General features: G+C 40.2%; 1 protein-coding gene across 1 annotated transcript in view; it reads left to right on the top strand.

Annotated features, from left to right (window-relative positions):
• The window catches only part of LOC125345218 (protein FAM185A-like), a 47,661-nt gene that overhangs the window by 11,595 nt on the left and 12,753 nt on the right, over positions 1-23,313 (top strand). Inside the window, 4 exon segments of the mRNA XM_048337437.1 lie at positions 11,791-11,854; positions 13,669-13,710; positions 13,982-14,077; positions 18,758-18,892. Of these exon segments, the coding sequence (XP_048193394.1) occupies positions 11,791-11,854; positions 13,669-13,710; positions 13,982-14,077; positions 18,758-18,892 (337 nt within the window).

A 23,313-nucleotide genomic window follows, 5' to 3' on the forward strand; every position in this document is an offset into this window, starting at 1 on the left:
TTTGGAATTGATTTTGGTGCAGGGTGATATATAAGGATCTAGTTTTAGTTTGTTGCAGGGGTTGAACCAGTTTTCCCAGCACCATTTGTTGAGTCTGCATTTTTAAAACATGACCAACTTGGTCTTCTGTACCTTGTTGTTCCATGCACTGTGAAAAGGCCACCATTTCTTTTCATGTTTGATACTGTGTATGGGTGAAGCATTTTTATCTTATATATGGCCATTTTCACTATATTGATTCTGCCTACCCATGAACAGGGGAGGTCTTTCCATCTCCTTGTGTCCTCTTTGATTTCCCTTTTAGAATTTTATAGTTCTCATTAAATAGGTCATTCACATTTTTAGTTAGGTTAATCCCTAGGTAATTTATTCATTTTTAGCTATTGCAAATGGTATTATTTCCATAATTTCCTTTTCTGCTTGTACATTGCTGGTGTACAGAAAAACTGCTGATTTTTGTGGGTTAATTTTGTATCCTGGTACTTTGCCAAAATGGTTTATTATGTCTAGTTGTTTGAGGACTGAGTTTTTTGGGTCCTTCAGATATAAGATCATGTCATCTGCGAATAGGGATAGTTTGATTTCTCTTTTGCCAATGTGGTTCATTTTGATGCCCTCCTTTTGCCTTATTGCTATGGCTAGGGATTTCAGCACTATGTTGAATAGAAGTGGGAAGAGTGGGCATCCTTGTTTTGTTCCTGAGTTTAGGGGAAATGGTTTTAGTTTCTCTCCATTTAATATGATATTAGCAATTGGTCTGTTGTATATGGCTTTTATTGTTTTAAAGAATGTTCCCTCTATTCCTGTTCTCTCCAGGGCTGTTAACATGTATGGGTGTTGTATTTTGTCAAAGGCTTTCTGAGCATCGGCTGAGATGATGATATGGTTCTTGGTCTTAGCTCTCTTGATGTGGTGAATTACATTTATTGATTTACTGTTGTTGAAGCATCCTTGCGTCTGTGGGATGAAGCCTACTTGATCATGATGTATAATTTTCTTGATCAGTTTCTGGATCCTGTTAGCCAATACTTTGTTGAGGAGCTTTGCATCTGTGTTCCTTAGTGATATTGGTCTATAATTCTCTTTTTTTGTTGGGTCTTTGCCTGGTTTGGGGATGAGTATAATATTAGCTTCATAGAATGTGTTTGGGATTTCTCCCTCTGTTTCTATTTCGCAGAAGAGTTTGAGGAGTATTGGTATTAGCTCCTCACTGAAGGTTTTATAGAATTCATTGGTGAATCCATCTGGGCCTGGGTTTTTCTTTGTTGGGAGGCTCATGATTACCTCCTGTATCTCTCTGTAAGTTATTGGTTTACTTAGTTGATTTATTTCTTCTTGATTAAGTTTGGGCAGTTTATAATTCTCTAAGAATTGATCCATTTCTGTAAAACTTTTGTTCTTTAGTGAGTAAAGGTTCTGGAAATAGTTCCTATGATTGTTTGAATATCCTGTGTATTTGTTGTAATTTTTTTGGGTGGAGTCCCTGATCTTACGGATGAGTCTCTTCACTTCTTTTTTTTGTAAATCTTGCAAGGGGTCTGTCAAGTTTATTTATTACCTCAAAGAACCAGCTTTTAGTTTTATTTATTTGTTGGATGGTCTTTCTATGCTCAATCAGATTTATTTCTTCTTTAATCTTTGTGATCTCTCACCTCCTGGTCATTTTAGATTTAATTTTTTTCTTGTTTCTCTAGTTGTTTTAGCTGCATCATGAGGTTATTTACCTGTTCTGATTCCATTCTTTTAATTTGAGTGCTGAGGGCAATGATCTTGCCCCTCAGCACTGCCTTAGCTGTATCCCATAGGTTTCTTTGTGATGTATTTTCATTGTTGTTGTGGCTTATGAATTTGTTAATTTCGTCCTTAATTTGCTCTGTGATCCAAGTGTAAGATAACAATGAGGGGTTTAGCCTCCAAGTATTTGTGTAGCTTCTGTCGTATCCTTTGTTATTGAGGGTTACCTTGATTCCACTGTGATCAGATAGAATACATAGGGTAATGTCAATACTCTTGTATTTGCTGAGGTTCTTTTTGTGGACTCTGACATGATCTATTCTGGAGTATGCTCTATGGGCTGCTGAGAAGAATGTGTATTGGGTCTCTGTAGGGTGAAAAACTCTGTACAGATCTGTCAGACCCATGTGGGATATGGTGTTACTTAGGTCTTCGGCTCCCTTCGGCTCCCTTGCTAATCCTCTGTGTGTTGGATCTGTCTCTTGGAGAGAGTGGAGTATTAAAATCTCCCACTATGATTGTATTTGGATCTATCTTGTTCTGTAGTTCTGAAAGAATTTGCTTGAGATATTTAGGGCCTCTTTTGTTCTGTGAGTATAAATTTATCACGGTGATATCTTGATTCTGGATTTTTCCTTGTATTAAAGTGTCCTTCATTATCTTTTGAACTGACTTTAATGAGAAGCCTAGCTCATCTGAAATCAGGTTGCCTACCCCTGCCCTTTTGGTAGGCACCTTTGCTTGGAAGATCTTGCTCCATCCTTTCATTTGGAGCCTGTTTTTGTCCCTTGCTGTAAGATGGGTATCTTGAAGACAACAGATAGAAATTTTTTGTTTACAGATCCATTCTGTCAGTCTGATCCTCTTTATTGGAAAATTTATACCATTTATATTCAAAGAGATCATGGATAGGTGTAGGTTTTTTTCCCTTCCACTTTCCTGTTAGGCTGTGTTTCCTCTCCCTCCTTTTTTGTCTTTGTTGAGGTGCTCTTCCTGTTGGGCTCTGGTTATTGTAGTTTCTTTCTGTTTCATTTGGAGGTCTTTTACATTTTCTGTTGGGTGGGGTTCCCCTCTTAGAATTCGCTGTGAGGCTGTTTTTTTGTTCACGTATTCCTTTAGTTGCTCTGCTATAGAAAGATCTGGTTTTTCCCTCAAAAGTAAATTGTAATTTTGCTGTGTATCTAATTCCAGGTTGGCAGTTGTTGGCCTGGAGGACTTGGATTGTGTTCTTCCAGGCTGTTCATGCGTTGTAAGTTTGTGTGGAGGAGTCTGTCATGATTCTGATCTTTTTTGTATTGTAATATAGTTATCTCTTTGTTTTGACTGCATTCAGAATATGCTCTTTATTTTTGAGATCTGGGGCCTTGATTATAATGTATCTGGGGGTGGTTCTTCTTGGGTCTGGTCTGCCAGGTGTCCTATATGCTTCTGTTATTTGGGTGAGGTTTCCCCTTTTGAGATTGGGGAAATTCTCTGTAATAATTCTATTGAATATATGTTATACACATCTGCTCTGATACTCCTCTCCTTCATCTATTTTGATTATACACAGATTATATCTCTCCTCTCTGTCGACTATCTCCTGGATTAGTCTGCCCTGGAGTTTGACAGTTTCTTGGAGTGTGGTAATCTTCTGGTCCTTATCAGCTGAACCCATCATCCAAAAGAGAGACTCGAGATTCAAGATGATCAATTCTTTGTGATGTGGCTTTGAGTGTGATTTACATTGAGGAGAGTGAGCTGTTTATGGTTGCCAGATCAGCTCTCATAGTGGTAATTTCTTCTTTTAATGAGTTGTGTTTTGAATCAATTTTTTATGCATTTTGTTTCCCAGGATGTTAAGGTCTTCTTTAACGGAGAAGACTGTATCTATTTTTGCTTCCATTTCTTTCTTGATTTCCTGAAGGTCCTTCGAGACTTCTAAATTCCTGGAATTGTTTTCTGAATTCGTTCCTGAGGCTTGCGATCATTTCTGGTATCTTAGCCTCAGTTGTTTATTTATTCTCCATCTCCTCTTTGGTCGTACTGCTTTTTGGAGCTGGCAAATTGGCTTGACCTTTCATGAAATTTGGAATATTTCTTTGTGATTTATGCATCTGGAGTAAAGCAGTTATGGATTGCTTCCTGCACTTCCTTTCGGGGGCCTGTAGGTGGCAGCCTTGGCTTGGCTTTGTGCTAGTTCCTGCTGGTCCTCAAGTGGGGACTTGTTTGTATCCTGGCTCCAGTTTTAAGTTCAGCTATTGAACCTACTGCCCTCTGGGTGAGCATGACCGTCTAGGTTGTTGCCAAGGCGGTTACCCTCACTGCAGTTAGGGGTGGGTAGGTTCTGTGGCTTTCTCTGCAGGACCTTGCTCTGCCATTGTACTGTGCTGACCCTTGTAGTCCCCTTTTGGGGGTTCGTGGGTCGCTGATTCAGTGTGGTTTGGAGATTTTTCTCTTCTTTGATTCTTTCCCTGCTAGTTGCTGTGGGTCAAGAGAGCTCACTTCTCAGGTTGAGTATTGCTGCTGAGGGGCGGCTTGCCTCCCTGTGAGGAGTGTTCCTGTCCAAGCAGGTGTTGCTGTTGAGGGGTGGCTGCCCACCTTTGCAGAGTGCGCCTATCAGAGCAGGTGTTGCCCCTGAGGGGCAGCTTGCCCACCTGTGCGCTCCCGCGGGGGAGTGGGTGCGGGACCCTCCTGATGGAGGGCTAGAATGCTGACCACGCCGGCCCTCTGGGGGGCGTGTGTGTGAGCTCTTGTGCTTCTTTTGGGGGGCGCACTAGCCCAAATTGTTGGAGGGTACTTGTGCCCCTTGCGAATCTGATGTGGGGGCAGTATGCAAGGTCCCCAGAAGGTTCAAATGTCTGGGCATGGGTAGGTGCCCATGGACTCTCTGTGCCTGTGCTGTAAGGTGGGCGTATGCTGGGCCCAGGTGACCCTGCTGGGCTGGTATTGCACACCAGCAAGCTTGCAACTGTTGTTCCTAGAGTTGCCAGATATGGGGCTCTTTTGTTCCCTTGGGGCAGGGTGGGGGAGGGCTGGAGGTCTAGTTTCTTTGTCCCCTTGATATGAGCTCTACGTCATGTTTTGGGTCTCTGCCAGAGCTTATCTCCCATTGGGGGGGGGGGCAATGTGGAACTTACTGGTCCTGGATTGTGAGTGTGTCCTGCGCTGCTGTGGGCTTTTCCGGGCTGGGTTGTGGCGATCATTTAGCGGCAGGGGCAGCCTCGGCTCTCCCCATCCGCGGTGCCTGGTTCCCTTGCTGTTGTCTAGTCCTGGCTGTTCAGGCCCGCGCCACTTGTCCCGTGCCAGTCCGGTCTGCGTGGAGTCTGCGGCCCGTGGAGCTCCTGCTGTCTGGTCTCTGCACTCACGGCTGGACTTTTCTGCTTTTGCTTCTGTGGTCGCTGATGGTCTGTGGTCCCGTTCGGTGGTGCCGGGGCCGCTTTGCCAGCCTGGCCTTATTTAGGCCAGGGTGGGGAGTGTACCCTGGAGATTGTCTGGCTCTGTGAAGATTATAGGCTTTTCTTTCTTTGTTCTTTTTCATTTCCTGTGTTTCTCTGTTTGTTCTGGTTGTTGGGTTTGCCGTTCTCTTGATGGGGTGTTGGGTGTTGGAGTTCCCAGCTCACTATTTGGTTGGAGTGAATTGGGATGCCTCCCTATTGTCATGGCGCCATCTTCCCAGTCCCAGATACCCTTGTTAAATATGATGAAAATAAAATGAGACATAAGCTAATTGAACTATTTTGTCAAGACATTGAAGATTATGCTGTTCGATGTGAAACTGACAGTAATTATGATTTTAACAGAAATGAACAAGAAAATATATGACAATAAATGAAAGCAGATTTAAAAAAGATGTTTGCAGTGGTTGCTTTCATATTATGATAGGAGAGCTAAAAGTTAAATAAATAAAACATTTGAATGGATCTAATTATAGGAACTTGGTTGTACTAATTTTGATTAATTGGTATGCATATTTATGCTGGCACCAAATCCTTTTAGCACCTTGCATTTTCTGTTATTCGATTAAGTTTCTTTTTTTAATTTTTGCCAGTCCGGGGACTTGAACTCAGGGCCTGAGCACTGTCCCTGGCTTCTTTTTGCTCAAGGCTAGCACTCTGCCACTTGAGCCACAGAGCCACTTCTGGCTGTTTTCTATATATGTGGTGCTGAGGAATCGAACCCAGGGCTTCATGTATATGAGGCAAGCACTCTTGCCACTAGGCCATATTTCCAGCCCCTAAGTTTCTTTTTTATGCTTTCTGAAACATGTCTGCGGAAAAGCTTATTGTTTAATGTAAGCAGTTATTCTTGGTTAATACTTGTTTTAAGGAAAGGAAAAGAGCATAATGGTGAGGTAGCCTGGCAGAAGTCACACTGGCATTCAGTGTTACTCAGCCTGCCTCTTACATTTCCATACAGCAGATGACTTAAATGCAGGTGCAGATACTTTCTTAAATATATATGGATAGAATTAAGAGTTACTTATCCCAGAATGAACTGTATTCTATATACATCTGCCAAAGGCTTTTAGGGCTATATTCCAGGAAGTATGGACTTGAACTTTTTCCATAAATGGTCCACTCATTTTCATTCTTGTAGTAAAGCTGAATATTAGTATCTATGCATTTTGGCAAAGTCCCCAGACTTTAGTAGTGAGCACAAATTATTAAGTGCTATTAGAAAGTATGGTTAGTGCTAGGCTGGCCATTGCTGTATACAGAAACTTGACAGGTTATAAATTGAAAACTAAATTTAATATAAAACTAAACAGGAACAAAAATTTATTAAAAAAATCATTCTACACTTAGAATAATTCTTGAGCCTCAATTTAATAGTTGAACTTTAACCATTCTTGTAAGCAGGTACTCTCAGGTTGATCATAATTAAAGTACTATGCCAAATCTACAGAGTAGCTTTAAATGAAAAGACAGTTTCTTACCAAGTCAGATGTTGATGAACACCCACTGGAAAAATAGCTCTGCTCTCTGCACTGCTCTATACCATGGCCATACTTGTACATTAATGTCTTTGCTTTCTATTAAGACAAACAAGAATTGAACTAGTATATCTCTAATTACACACATGGTAGTCAAAACAGGCGAACTATTTTCAGTCAGCCCTCAAAGTACTCGGGGTCTGTTGATTAAAGCAGCTAAAACAGAAACTCTGCTAAGGATAGAGTTCATTCTTTTGTTTTGGTTAAGACTTTTATATTTACTGACCCTTAGTAGGAAGTCAAATACATTTCCTTACATGGTTAAACCTAGATCTTGCGTTAGACTCCTGTCTCCAGTTTGGGTTTCCCTGAAAGTGGAAACACTGAGAGCTTCACATTAGCTAGGGAGACTTCTTGGGACTGATGCCTTGTGAAGGAAGAAAGCCCAATTTCCATGGGAGAAGCTGTACTGTCATAGGATTTCTACATCCCCAAGGGGGAGCTCTGAAGCTGGCATGGTCCCTCAGAGTCCTGTCAAGTTGGAGTGAGGAGAACTGGGCTTTCATATCCCCAGTCATTAGATGCCAGCTGCCCCAGGGAGAGTGTGGTCTTGGGCCAACATGACTCTCTGCAGCTGAGGCAGTTTCAGTGAGGGCTAACAGCTGAGGGCTATCTGCCAGCAGTGCTCTCCACAGCTAGGAAAATAAACCTTTCTGGGAGAAAGAGGGCTCAGGATGACAGCTCGCAGCCTTTGTTCCAGGTGTATTTACTCTGCAACACACTTGTGAACTGGATTTTTGGGCAAGAGATGATACCTGTCCTTAACACACAGTTTAGTGGAAGGATTAAATGTCTTTTTGTTCTCATTTGCTCAGTCATTCCTCTCTCTGTTGGGATGCTTCCTCCCACTTGAAGGCATTGTCATCCTACCTCATGCAGGGCACTTCTGACTATAAATTACCGCTCCTTCTGTAACACTAGCATCACAGTGAGTAGGAGCAAGAAGAGGGAAATTTTGAGGCAGTTGCTTCCATGTGGTTTAGCCCTATTTTCCCATCTAGTCCTTGCCTCTTGTTCTACTGCAGCTCTTCAGTATGCACAAAAAAGGGCAAGTGAAACAAGGAAACCCTCCTTATGTCAAATTCATACCCCCAGTGCTCTGTTTTTTAAATCGCCCTTTAGACAGCCCAAGTTTCTTGCCCCTCTTCCCATATTATATTTCTGCTGTTAGCCCAGGGGATCATATGAACATACTTATGAAGTTTGAAATTTGGGGTACAGTAGGTATAGACGAGCAGGAAGAGTTTTTTTTTTTTAGGAAGTGTTTTAGTCTTACATCCTCTAAGTGAAAAGATTAGACTCATGGATGGTCTAGACTCATGGAAGTCTCTATGTTCTAACAATAGGAGTTTTATGGGGCAGCTTGCGGGGTGGGGAGTTGTCTACCAAAGATCTTCCCAAGCCAGAACTCTGACCATATATTTCAGTGAATTTGTTCCAAATGCTGATGGTTATATAATGCAAATTAGGTGTATATATTGGGTTTATTCCAGCTTTCTGGCATAGGATCTTAAAACTTGTATTTATGGGAAAATGTTGCTGCTTCCTAATATCTGACTTACAGAAAATAAAATTTGAGAATATATAAATTCTGAGAACTGCTTGTTGAAGATTTATTTAGGTTGGCTTCCTTCTTCTTAAGCTAGGCCTTAACAAATTTTTTTATAAGCAGAGCTGAAATTTCCAATATATAGATGTTGTAAAAAGCGAGACATATGCAGATATGAACAATGACTGTCTTTTTAGTAAGTTTTACTAGTATTTGAGTTTGGAGCCCTTGTGCCAGTAAGTAGGTGGTGGATGCTTGAAAGGAAACATGTAATGAGTGCCTAAATTAGCAAATTCCTTCCATTTAATGGACAATTGGATGTTTACAGACAAGACTTAGAAATGTCTAGTTGCTTACTCTCAGCTACAAGTTATCTAGCAAAATAGCAAGGACTTTACCCTAGTTTCATTATTTTTAGGAGATATTCTTAAATGCGGATATATATTCTTAAACTTGTTCACTGTGGTATAGTGAACGTCTTGATTCTAAACAATATTTCCATTATCAATTTAAGGACATTCTAATTCTAGAGATTTTTCCTGTAGTCAGAAAGCTCTGTAACTTCTGTGGTGTAACTTACTTGAGTTTCAGGACTATTTATTAATACCTTTTGATCTCTGACACAAAATACGAATGTTCCATTCTGTGTTTGAGCTCAGTTCCATGGTGATGTTTCAGAAACTATCCTCCTTCTGTGAAAGCAATGCTTAAACCATTATATGATTTTACTGGGGAAAAAAAACAAACGTATTATTATCTTCACATTGATTGTTTTTGTCTCAGACCATGTTAGAATGAAGGATGGAAAACTAAGAGAAAATGTAGACTTTCTTATATTTTGAGATTTGTGGAAAAGTTTCAGAACTTTCAAGTAGTATGAGCACACCCAATTATTACTGGCCATCTAATATCTGCTTTATTGGAAAGAAGTTTTTACTATGATCTACTTCTCAAATAGTTAATTTCTAAATTTATTTCCAGTGATTAAAACTTAACTAGGTGAAACCAAAATACAGACTATTTTATTACTAATCCCCATTGTTGATTTGTACACTTCCAAATATGCTACCTCATTCCACCAAGTATTTGAGTCAAGGTTCATCTTGTATATTCTAATGACTTTGGAATGTTTCTCTTTAGGGTAGAAATTTGCTAAATATTTTTATAGTGAATTGCATTGTCAGGGAAAAATGTTTTTATTAAAAAGTTGTGAATTTGGGGCTGGGGATATAGCCTAGTGGCAAGAGTGCCTGCATACACGAGGCCCTAGGTTCGATTCCCCAGCACCACATATACAGAAAACGGCCAGAAGTGGCGCTGTGGCTCAAGTGGCAGAGTGCTAGCCTTGAGCGGGAAGAAGCCAGGGACAGTGCTCAGGCCCTGAGTCCAAGGCCCAGGACTGGCCAAAAAAAAAAAAAAAAAGTTGTAAATTTTAGCTGGGTGTCAGTGGCTTTCACTTATAATAGTAACTACTCAGAAGGCTGAATTGTGAAGATTGTGGTTCAAAGCCAGCCTGTGCAAGGATGTTCATGAGATTCTTATCTCCAATTAATTATTTTATAAAGCCAGAACGGATGTGTTGGTTCAAAGTGGTAAGGCATTAGCCTTGAACACAAAAGCTAAAAGGCAGTACCCAGGCCCTGAGTTCAAGCCCTAGGATCTGCAGCCTTCCCCTCCCCTCAAAGTTATTTTTCATTGCATTCATTGAAGGCAAATATGAGCCCATAAAGCTCCTCTTCCTTGTGAATGAGTGACTAGATTCACCAAATAAATGACTGTAAATCTTAGTTCTTCATTAATGGTTCAAGTTATAAATATTAGGGATTTGATCCATCTAAGTGTTCAAGAAATGGGAGTAGAGAATTAGTTATATTGAAGCACCCACACAAGATTAATTCCTTCCAAACATTGTCCATTGTGAAATGCTTCACTCTACTTTGATATGGGTCATTGCCCCCGCAAGATCCAATCTATTCCCCAAGCCAGCATTAATGCATCCATTTCTTCTACTAGGCTCCCTCATTTAAAGGTTTTATCATCAAAACACTGCCATACAAGGTCTTAAGCTTCTAGCACTTGCATCTTTGGGGTTCATAGCATCTTTTTTGCATAAAAGTGTACTCCCTTCCTCCTAAAGTTCCCAAGATATCCTTCCATTATGCATCAGCTGATCTCTTTATCAGAATCAGGCACACCACATGCAGATGAGGCTCCTCAGTATGATACATCCATATGTACAACTCAAGTGCAGTTCCTTCGCTCTTTAGACATGAACTAGAGAGATATTATCTCATCCCCCTTCCTCCCTACCACCACATACACATACCACCTGTACACCTTAGTTACAGTGATAGGGAAGGCATAGGGTAATGGTTATAAACTTGCCCATTGAAAGGAAAAAAATGAGAGGATCAGGAATCAAAGGAATCACTGGTCCATAGTGATTTTGAAATTCAGGTGGACAAATATTGTAGGTTCTTTGATAGATCTCAAGGCTTGGAGATGATTTCTTTTAATTTCTAGGTTTTTTTCCTCTTAGGTCATCAGTTTTTGTTTTATTTTGTTTTGTGCCAGTACTGGGGCTTGAACTCAGGGCCTGGGCTCTCCCTTGCCTTTTTCACTTAAGGCCGGCCCTTTACCACTTGATCTGCAGCTCTGCTTCCCATCTTGACTTTTTATGAAACGTAGTTTATAGTTACAGCCGAGTTGTTTACTTAGTCTGTTTCCTGCCAGTAGAATGTTAGGGATCTAGTGATCTCTTTCCATGACTGTTATTGTCTCTTTCCTTTCAGGTTGGCAAAGTTTTCTGACAGAATGTTGTCAAAAACTTTAGTAGTTTCCTGTGGATTTCATTGGGGCTTGTTCTCTTACGCAAATCTTACCCTCACATAAAATCTCTTCAGAGTATGGGCTTCTGCTAAGATGCTAAGTTACAACATCCTCAAGCCTTGCAGAAGGTCTGTTTGATTGAGAGTATCTGTAAGGCATATGCTTAATCTTCTTAAAGAGGTTTTTGTATAACTGATTAATACTCTAAGATACCACCATTGATCTTTCTGGGGTCATAACCAAGGTTTTTCTAGACACCCTCAGTTTTGTTTTTAGGCCATATTTTAGCATCTGGATTCAAATTTTCTCCTGGATCCAGGGAGAAAAAAATCAACAAATAAAATATCCAGCACAATTCAATTAAAATATTTTTAGCTAGATCCTTGAGTTAATTTGGCACATTTCCTATTCTGTATTACCAGAGGTGATTGTGTTGCGAAGTTTCAGCTATAATAAATAAGGGTCCTCCTTCCTCGTTTTCAAAAATATTTTTCTCCTTTTTCAGCCAGTAGCTGAAGCATACCCATTGTCCAGATTTCTGCTGAATTATTGTTCAGTGCAATTTCTCTAACATGCCCTTCAAAATCCATCCAACCTCTGCTAAGCTCCAAAACTTAGTTCCACATTTTTTGCATATTTTATTATGACAGCACCCCATATCAAGTATCAAAATTTGTACTAATTACTTATTCTTCTGTTACAGATTATCCTAAACATAACAATTGTAAACGAGAAGCAGTTATATTCTCATTGGCTGGATAATCTGGGTGTGGCTTGATAGTCTTCTGTCTCAGGATGGCTCAAAAGTTTGTAATCATGATGTCAGCCAAGACTGGGAGCTCATTGAATGTTCAACCAGTGAAAATTCTGCCTCCATGCTCACTCATGTGGTCGTTAGCAGGATTTAGTTCAGATCCTGTTGGCCAGGAGCCACTTTGATTTCCTTGCCAAATGGATGCTGTCTGCAGCACAATTAATTTCCAGCATGGCAGCTGGTATCCATCAGAATAAGAGTACTAGATTAGGAAAACAGACATCACAATCTTTTTGTAATCTACTCTTATAAATGGCATCCCACCACTTGCCCCATTGTCTTTATATGAAGCTAGTCAGTAAGGTTCAGCCTGTTATGAGAAAAGAAGATTAGATAGGGCATGAATACTAGGAAGAATTATGATCATTGGCTGCTACTTACATATGATGGCGAGTCTATATTTATTGGGTTTGAAAATTGGAAGAGTATATATAACACACCAATGAAATAATATTTACATAACACATTTACTAATGAGATCTTTACAGCCCTCTAATTTACTGAGACTTGAAAATAATTTTATGGTCTTCTGTGTAAAAACTATGTTTTTCTTCCTACACAAAGGTACCTCTTGTTCATGTGCTTTCTGTAGGGTGATGGAATGTTAAGACTTTTTGAAAGATATTTTACAGTCAGGCAAATCTGATGTTTGAGCACATGGATCAGTTGCCATTTTTTTTTTCCTTTTCCAAGATGTCATGTCAGTATTTACAAAATATATTAAATGAAATTAAGTAAGTTCTGAGACCAAAATTATCCCTTCATTTTTCCATTAATCTTGGAATTATGAAGAGGTATATTGCTTATATTTTTGGTAGACAAATTGGGCTTTTGACCCTAGAAGTATGTATACATATAAACACATATAAAGATCCTACTGTTTTTGGTATTAGAGGAAGGGGACTGGAAAAAAAGTTTGTTACAGTGACTTATACTTGTCCTGGAAAATATATTTTCATTGAAAAATGGAACTCTTTGAAGTTTTCTTGTTAGTCATGCCTCTATGTATTCATTATTCCTACCCCAAACCACTTCAACTCTTGGCCCAGAAATCACTTAATCTAACAAACAGTCATGGCAACTGACCTGAAAAATAAAAGTAATTATATTTTCCATAAAGTGTTTTAGTGTTCCTTGCTTCAAAATGTGGCTTTTATGGTCTGAAAAACACATTGATATTTAGCTTGAAAATGTATAGTGAGTACATTTGAGTAAGTTGTTTTTGTTTTTGTTTTTGTTTTTCCTTGTCCTGGGGCTTGAACTAAGGGCCTGGGCACTATCCCTGAGCCTCTTTGTGTTTAAGGCTATCGCTCTACCATATGAACCACAGCGCCACTTCTGGCTTTTTCTGAGTATCTTGTTGGAGATAAAAGAGTCTCACAGACTTTCCTCAGATCTCAGCCTCATGAGTAACTAGGATTACAAGTGTGAGCCACCAGCACCCAGCAAGTTTTTTTTTTTTAATCTATAAGCTTTTAGAGCTATTCTTTTTCTTCCACGTTTGCCACAAAGTAGAGTGGTTTGCTTTGCAGTTATAGTAGAAAACCTTAAGGTGTGGGAATGTGATGGGACAAGGGTTTGCATAGATGCCTAAAGCTATTTATTCAGAACTACAGCTAAATCTCTGGATTTATGGTGTTGGGAAAAATCACCAAGAGCAGGAACAATATTATGAAATAATATTGTAGACTTCTAATCATGCCTTAAGATAATATATAATACATTTTCTTTTTAAATTATCCATAAATTTATTTTTCTTTTTAACAGGTAATATAATACTACAAAGCAAGATGGGCAACATCACTGTAGGTATGCACTAAGATGGTAGTTGGTAAATTTTTGCCTACTTCTTAATTTTTTGCCAGTTCTGAGGCTTGAACTCATTCTCACTTGACTTTTTCATATATATATATATATATATATATATATATATATATATATATATGAGAAAATACCTTGAAAGACTCATAGTTTCTTATCCTGATGTCAAAACAGGGTCTTTTTGTTTTTTTTCAAACTTAAAATTTCATTTACTCATGTGAAAATAAGTATTTTTCTGTTTTCTTTTCCTTCTTCCCAGATTCGTCCTGTGGATGTCTAAAAGCCTCCACTCAGCAGGGTGCCATAGATGTTTATATCAGCCAACTAGGGAAAGTGGAATTGAAATCACACAAAGGTGAGCCAACTGGAACATTATGCTTTGATATGTGAAATAAAGAAGGTCTTCTATAATACTCAGGAAACAGATGGTCACATTACCTATACTGACACAGTGACTTCCCTCAAGCACTCTGGTAGATCCTGATTTAAAGACTGGTCCCTTAGCTCTCTAGATGAATAATCTTTACAACTTTTGGGACCATGGCCACAAAGATGATCTTTCTCTTTGTAGTATAAACAAAATGTTGTAATATTTGGACTGTCTGTTGTAGCAGAATTTTTAATGTTACTCTGTGAGTATTTCACATTAGTCATGTCTGAAATAATATTCTTTGGAGGGAAAATGTTCCCATAAATTGGAACTTTCCTGCCAGCGTGTAAGAGGACCTCCTCAGAGTATCAGTGAGTAATAATGTGTATTGTAACATCTGATCCTGAAATACAGGTGTCATCACAAAGATCCCTAAAGCAGTTGTTGACTTCATCTCTCCTTTTAATTTAATTTCTCATATAAGTAATTTATTCTAAGATTTCAAACATTTTATTTAAAATGGAATACTTTTTATTCATCTGAATACTAAGTTTATGTGTGTCTGTGCATGAATACATATATGTTCATGGTGACAAGTGACTTGGGTAGAGTAGTTGGGAGAACTGACATGGTCTGAGTACAGAAAGTGAAGAACTATATTGCTCTATAAACAATTCAAAAACAAAGTCTTAAAAATAAAATCTAGAAGTTCTTGCATAGCTCTTGCATTTCCTTGTTCTAGCCAACAGAACAAGGAAAGTGTTTCCTTACAGAGACTGATTGTTCTTATTATTAAAAATTTCTTGCCATGTAATATTTTTGTCACTAAGCCTTCCTGCTAGCATGTCAAGGCACATCTCCATAGCCTTGACATCTGAAACCAAAGTTATTTCCAAACACACAGTTGTGATTTTCCCTGGACACCCTCCCCTTTTTTTAAAACAAACAAACAGGGTATTATCATACCCTCACTAAACTACTAAATCAGGGTAAATTGTAAATGCCATGTAAGTCATATAATCTCACTCTCTTATGTAGAAAAACCATAAACCAGTAAAGTACCTATTAAAAATAGCAAAACAGAGCTTTGAATAAGCAGCTCTTATGTGAGTTATGGGCAAAACAAAAAAAAGGAAACAAAAACTTTTAAGACTTTTGAAGATTTTTACTCTTTATCCACTTAAAATATTTTCAAGTATTGGTTAGAATGTTGTTCTAACAACCTAATGAAACAGCATATGACATTGCAAAGTTTGATTACAATTAGTTTTGTATTTTCTTCTACTGGGACCATGTTACTGGAAGAAGCTTAAATATAAATGGAAACATAAAATTCTATCTGTTGATCTCTTAATTATCCCTATACTTGGGGAATGGCATTTTTTTAAAGGCTAATGGGAAGTTAGTCAGGATTCTGTTGCTTAATATTTAGTAAAGACATCTGGAATCCATTCCAGTTTGGCATTGCCTTGTGGCTTCAGAGCTAGCCACCTGAGTCTCTAAGCCTTCCCTGTTTTCCATGGGATCAGAGATGGAGATAGAACTGTTTGCACTGGTTAACACTTTCAAACGTTTCTGTAATCTTAGCTACTCAGGAGGCTGAGATCTGAAGCTTGTTCGCTGCTAGCCCTGGCATCAAAACTCATAAGACTCTTATCATCAAGTAATCACACATACACACACACACACACACACACGCACACACACACACGCGTGCTAGGAGAGCTGTGGTTCAAGTGGTAGAGCAATAGCCTTGAACAAAAAAAAGAGCTCAGGGACAGTGCCCAAGTGCTGAGTTCAAGACCCAGGACTGGTATCAAAAGAAAAAAAGAGAGATTATTTACATCATGTTGATGGTGTTCATGTAAGAATATTCTCACTTTTGAAACATTTACCAATAACAAGTCCTTAAAAATGTTTCTTAAATGCATGATTTTTTACTTTTAAAATTATAGGTGGAAGTAGAAGTGTGGCTCAAGTGGTTAGAGCTCTAGCCTTGAGGGAAAAAGCCAAGTGACCCCTTAGTTCAAGCCCCAGTACTGGCACACACACACACACACATTATATATGTGTATACATACATATATATACATATATATATGATTGGAAAGCACATCTTTTATTCATTTTGATTTTTTGAAGGAAAGTTTTTATTTTGTTTCTTCCTAAAGCTCTCCTATCTGATATGGGAACTCCCGTCATTGTTTACATGGGAACCCTGGGAAGCAAGTCATATTTTAATGACTTAGATACAGTGGTGTGTTTTGTTGCTTACTGACTGAATAATCAGTATGAAAGTTTGTCAGTTTACTCCAGACTTACATATGCAGCAGGAAAGACTGAGAAGATGAAATTACTTATGGCAACATAGGCTTACATTGCAGACTAGAAGGAAAATTATGACACATGAATAAATGAGGTCCAAAAGGAATACTCCCAGCATTTATAATCAACATCATCCTGGCTTTCTTTGTCACTCCAATGGAGTTAATGCTTTTTGATAGGGTGTTCTTCACTCCTTTTATGTGATGCAAAACAGATCCTAATGAAATAGGACTGTGCTGCTAAATCTGCACTGCAACCTACATTGTTTGGACACATAATTCCACAGCTAATAGAGTACTTTATTCCTACTTCTTTAGAAGTCTGAATTACAACCAGATTGTGCTGGAAAGTAAGATAAATGTTTGGCCTTAGATTCTCAAAAGCCTATAATCCTGTCAAAGGAAATTTTAAGCAGTCGGAATTTCAATAATCCCTTTTTAATTTTTTGTTATTTTTCCTTCATACAGTAGGTAATACTGAAGGTACAAGAGTTCGGGGTGCTAGTTGATTATAATGATCTGTGAGGTCACTAGTCTTATATGTGATCAGATAGCTGTGTGGGAAATACCATGGCATTGAAAGTATGGGCTTTGTGCTTGTTGAGCTAGACTTGCATTCCGAGCTTAGCTGTCATAGACACTGGAACAAGTTCTTCTTTTTTTTTTCTCATTAATTTATTGTCAGAGTTATGTGCAGAGGGGTTACAGTTTCATATGTAGGGTAGTGTGTATATTTCTTATCCAACTTGTTAACCTCCTCCCTAATTTTCTCCCTACTTCTACCCTCCCTGTTGTCTTCTCCCCCTTGAGTTGTGCAGTTGGTTTACACCAAATGGTTTTCTAAGTATTGATTTTGGAGTCATTTGTCTTTTTATCCTTTGTCTCTCGATTTTGATATTCCCTTTCCCTTCCCTAGTTACAATACACATATATACAATATCCAGTGCACTAAAATCACAGTGACATCAGAGGTTAAACCACAGGAAAGAAAGCCTTTTGAGGAACCTCCATACTGCTTTCCAGAGTGGTTGAACAAGTGTACACTCCCACCAACAATGTAGTAGGGTTCCCTTTTGGCCACATCCCCTCCAGCATCTGCTATTAGTTTTCTTGATAATGGCCATTATACTGGGGTGAGGTGGAATGTGAATGTTGTTTTGATTTGCATTTCTCTTATGGCCAGTGATGTTGAGCACTTCTTCATATGTCTCTTGGCCATCCTGGTTTCCTCTTCAGAGAAGTCTCTTTTTATGTCTTTAGCCCATTTGTTCAGGTGGCATTTGGTTCTTTGAGGATTTTTTTGGAGGAATTTAATTTTTTGAGTTCTACATATATTTAGATATGAGGCCTTCCTTTGTCGGTTTTATGTCTGGTGAAGATCTTCTCCCAATCTGTGGGCTTTCTGTTTATCTTGCAAGCTATGTCCTTCGCCATGAAGCTCTTCAGTTTGATGCAGTCCCATTTGTCCAACCTTTCTTTGATTTGTTGTGTTTCTGGGCCTTTGTTAAGAAATTTTCATCCTGTGCCAAGGAGCCCAAGTGTTTCTCCTATTCTTTCTTGTGATGTTCTCAGGGTATCTGATTTTTACCTCAAGGTCTTTGATCCATTTGGAATTGATTCTGGTACAGGGTGTTATATAAGGATCTAGCTTTAGTTTGTTATAGGTGTTGAACCAGTTTTGCCAGCACTGTTTGTTGGAAGAGGCTGTCTTTCTTCCATCCTATTTTTTTTTAGCTCCTTTATCAAAGATTAAGTAGCCATAAGTCTGTGGGTTCATTTCTGTGTCTTCAGTTCTGTTCCATTGGTCCTCAGACCTGTTCTTGTGCCAAGGTGTTTTTATTACTATAGCTTTGTAATACAGCTTGAAGTTTGGTATTGAAATTCTTCCAGCACAATTCTTTCTACTTAGGATTTTTTTTCCTATTCGGGGTCTTATTTGGAACACGTTCTTATCTGTATAATTGGAATCATAATAATACCTCATAAAGCTGATATCGGGATTAATTCACCAGCTCTTAGTAAGTGCTCAATTAATAGTATATCTCATCTGGATACTTGCTGTGTAACAAAGTAGTACTCTTTTGTGATACTGATGAACTGGGTAGGATTATTGACAGAAGTCCTACTGCTCCGTACCCTTACCAGAAGTTAGAAGGAAAACCTCAGGATTAAGAAAACCTTGACTATCGAAGTAAGAAAAGGTATTGATGTTTAAATAAATCTGTTAAAGAATAAGAACAGAAAACCAAGAGTCATGCTTAGTTTTCAGTTCAAGTGAGAATACAGATATCACATTTTGATTTTTTTTCCATTAATAAGTTCTCCTTTAAATTTATCATAGGCTTTGTTACTGTCATGGTCCCATCTTCTCTTCAAACCTATATACAGTTATCAGGAAAAGAGGTTGATGTGAACCCAGAAGTCAATGTTCAGGAAGTGGCTGAAGATCATAAAGATGATGGTGTAACAATTACTGGTAAGGGGGCTGCATTTTACCCTGTGAGGACTTGCTACTGTTGGTTTGTAAGTAGAAATACAGTGTTGTTCACTTCAGTCATAGTCCTTTTGTTCTTTTTCATTCTCACATTTAGTGTTGACAATTATCATAGCATGATATAGACAATTAATTTGACAAGACCTTCATAGGTTATTTTAGAACCCTCCTTACTGCTATCCTAGATAAAACTGATTTCAAAAATTGTCTGGTATGGCTGCTAATTCCTGGACTCAACAGCCAACATGTAATGCAAGATTAAAGATAACTTTACATGATTAAATAGAATTTTATTAAACTTGTTAGTTTGCTTTTTTAGCACAGCAAACTCTAGTCCAAAAAGATTCATGTATTTTCCATTACATCCAGCTACACAGATTGCTAATACTATTTTTTTCTTGTAGATACAATGTTTTGATAAGTACTATAGTAAATGCTGGTGGATTTTTCTATTAAATTCTCACAGAATGGCATCAAGAAGAACACTGAAATTACTCTGTAGGAAGATGTTTATTACTTCATAATTATTATGAAGCTCGTTAAACTACTTTTTTATTTTTTATTTATTATTTCTTGCTGGTTCTGACCAACAGACTGCCTAAAGAAATTCTCATGCAGTGATCTATCATATTTACTAGCTCAGTATCAAATAATTAATATTCTAACACCACCTGAGGTGAGAAATGGGTTTATTGACAAGTATAGTCTGAAGATCTCTCCCCCAACCTCTGCTTTTATAGACTCATATTTTCCCAGGGCTTTTTTAAGAGATACATTCTAAGAGATAGACAACAAGCAATCAGATATATGAAGATGGAGAGAGGAAGATGGAGCCGTCACAATAGGGAGGCACCCCAACTCGCTCCATCCAAATAGTGAGCTGGGAACTTTAACACCCAACACCCTGCCGGGCCTCGCTCTACCCCCCCATCTGCGTGGGAGGGGTTCCTGGGCTTGTCTGTTTCTTCCGTGTGGGATCCATTCTCGCTCTCTCATGCCTCCTGGCCAGTAGAGGTTCATCGCAGAAGCAGGGTCCCAATGTAGCGTCAGTTCGCGTGTGGTTGCGAGACCCCATGCCCGCCAGCCCAAGGAAAGACACGGGAGCGTGGGAGTCTCAAAGAAAGCCTCTGGGGCACTGTTTATTCAAATGAGGACCCAACAGATATACCCCCAAAGGCGGGCACAGGAGAGGGACTGCTGGTTGGCTACAAGGGCTGTCCCTCAAGTGATGTCAGGGGACTTCCTCTGTGGGCAGAGACCCAGCCCCCCAAGGCCTGGGTTCTGGGGTCCCGGCCATCAGACACATGCTGGCCCCCAGGGGCAGGGGCTTCTCTTCCTGTTAAAGGCAGAAGGGGAGGGGACGGGCTGAAGCCAGCTGTGCCCTCTTAAAGGCACAGCTGTCCCCAGCAACACCGCATCAAGAGATGGGCAAAGTCAACAACCAGAACAAACAGAGAAACACAGGAAATGAAAAAGAAGAAAGAAAAAAAAAAGACTCTAATGTGGACGAAGCTGGAAAATCTCCAGAGTCTGACCCTCCCCCTACCCCACCCCAAACAGGGTCAGGCATGGCAAGCGGCCCGGGCAATGGTTACTGGGACCGCAGATCTTCAGGGAGTTCAGAAGCTGCAGCAGTACAGTCCCACCGCTAGTGCGGAGACCAGACAGCAGGCGCTCCGTGGGACCCAGACCATGCGCAGACCGGGCTGAGCCAGACAGCTGTACGGAACCCATTGGGCCAGAAGCAGACAACAGTCTGGGAGCTTGGTACCACGGACGTGGAGAGCTGAGGTCGCCACCACCACACTACCACCACACCCTGCCCTGGAAAAATCCCACAGCATTGCAGGACACACACAAATTCCAGGACTAGTAAGTTCCCCCGTCCCCTCCTAACATGAGATCAGCTCTGGCAGAGACCCAAAAGTTGGCTTGGGCCTCATCACAAGGGGACAAAGAAACCAGAGACCCTCCCCCTCTCCCTCCTCACCCTGAGGGAACAAAAAAGCCCCATACCTGGTGGATCTAGGACCCTACATCTCCTGGGAGAACACAGGAGCTACCAGTGGGCAGAGAAACTCCCAACAAAGTTGCCTGGGGAGACACATTAGGCCAGCATCCCACAAAGCCCCAGCTGTGGCACCTGAATTGGCATGCACGAGCACCGCCCCTATAGCAGGGACCCCGGGGGCTGGTGCGCATTCAAACTTTGGCTGAGGCACTGGGGTTTGGGTTTGTGTGGAATTTCTGAATGGCAGATGCACTCATGCTCGTGTTCAATACCAGCCCAGCAGGGTCACCTGGTTCTGAGCACATGCGCCCCCCCCCCCCCGCCACCCAGCAGAGGCACAGAGAGGCTGTGGGCACCAACCCCACCCAGACACTTGAACATGCTTGGGGCCATACCTTGGGCATACCACCCCACAGCAGAATTGCAAGAGGACACACACACATACACACCCAACAATCCAGAACAGCGTGCCCCCAAAAAAGGCACAAGAGCTCACATGCACGCACCCTCCAGAAGGCTCATGTGAGTCAGCGTCCTAGCCCTCCAGTAGAAGGGCCCTGGACCCACTCCCCCGCTGGAGCACACAGGTGGGCAAACTGCCCCTCAACGGCAATACCCGCTCTGACAGGCACACTCTGCACAGGTGGGCATCCTGTATCGCAGCAGCAACACTTGGTCTGAGAGGCGAGCACTCCTCACCCACAGCAACTAGGAGGGAAAGAAACAAAAAAGAGAAAAGTCTCCAAGCTATGCCCAATCTGCATCCTGCTAACCCCCAATAGGGGCTCACAAGGGTCAGCACATCATGGTGGCAGAGCACTGACATGCAGAAAAAGCTGCAGAACCTACCCACTCTTAACTCCAGAGAGGGTGACCACGTTGGCAGCAGCCAAGGTGGACACACTCACACATCGGGCAGAAAGGTTCAAAGGCATACCTAAAACCCAGAGTCAGGATACAAACAAGTCCGGGCTGGCAGACCTATGGGAGCCAGCACAAAGCCAAGCCAAGGCCGCCACCTACAGGCCACTGAAAAGAAGTGGAGTGAATCAAGAATCCATAACTCCCTCATCCCAAATGCATAAACCACAAAGAAATATTACAAACTTTATAAATGTAAAGTCAACTCGCCAGCTCCAAAAAACAGTGCAACTAAAGAGGTGATGGAGAATTAAAAAGCACTTGAGACTATAATATCAGAAATGACCGAAAGCCTCAGGAATGAATTCCAAAAACAATAAAGAAATGTAAGTAAAAATAAATTCAATCCATTCCTCATTTAAAGAAGACCTTAACATCCTGAGAACCGAAATCATGAAAACTGGAATCAAATGCAACTCATTAGAAGAAATTACCACACTGAGAGCTGATCTAACAACCAAAAACAGCTCACTTGCCCCGATGCAAACTACACTTGAAGCCAGGTCTCAAAGGATTGATCATTTGGAATCTCGTGTGTCCATTTTAGATGATGACCAGATGATAAGGACCAGAAGATTTTCACATTCTAAGAAACTATCAACCCTCAGGGTAGACTAATCCAGGAGATAGTGGACAGGGAGAAGAGATATAATTTACATATAATTGGAATAGATGAAGGGGAGCAGTATCAGAGCAGACGTAAAAAGCACATATTAAATAGAATTCTTAGAGAATTTCCCCAGTCTCGAAAGGAAAACCTCACCAAATAACAGAAGCATATAGAACACCTAGCAGACCAGACCCTAGAAGAAACACCCCCAGACACATCATAGTCAAGGCCTCAGATTTTAACCAGAAGGAACATATTCTGAATGCAATCAAAACAAAGAAAGAACTATACTACAACAGAAAGATCAGAATCACAGCAGATCTCTCCACACAAACTTACAATGCACGAAGAGTGTGGAAGAACACTGTCCAAGTCCTGAACCCAAGTCTGCCAACCCAGACGTAGATACCCAGAAAAATTACAATTTACTTTTGAGGGAGAAACTAAAACCTTCCACAGCAAAGAAAAATTAAAGGAATAATGAACAAAAATTCAGCTCTACAGAGAATTCTAAGAAGAGAATGTCACCCAACAGAAAACAGACAGGACTTCCAGACAGAAACAGAAACTCCAATAATCAGAACCCAATAGGTAAAACAGCTCAATAAACACAAGAAAGAAAGGAAAAGAAAGAAGCAAAACATAGCTTAACAGGAAAATAGAAGGGAAAAAAGCAAACCTACCCATAGTAACTATAAACATTAATGGACTGAACTCTCCGATATAAAGGAAAAGATTGGCAGAGTGGATTCGCAAACAAGACATATCTATCTTTTGTCTTCAAGAGACCCCTCTTACAGCAAAGGACAAAAACAGGCTCTGAATGAAAGGATGGAGTAAGATTGTCCAAGCAAACGCACC

This window comes from Perognathus longimembris, chromosome 2 (assembly GCF_023159225.1).
Source record: "Perognathus longimembris pacificus isolate PPM17 chromosome 2, ASM2315922v1, whole genome shotgun sequence".
In the NCBI taxonomy this organism is placed as follows: Eukaryota; Metazoa; Chordata; class Mammalia; order Rodentia; family Heteromyidae; genus Perognathus; species Perognathus longimembris.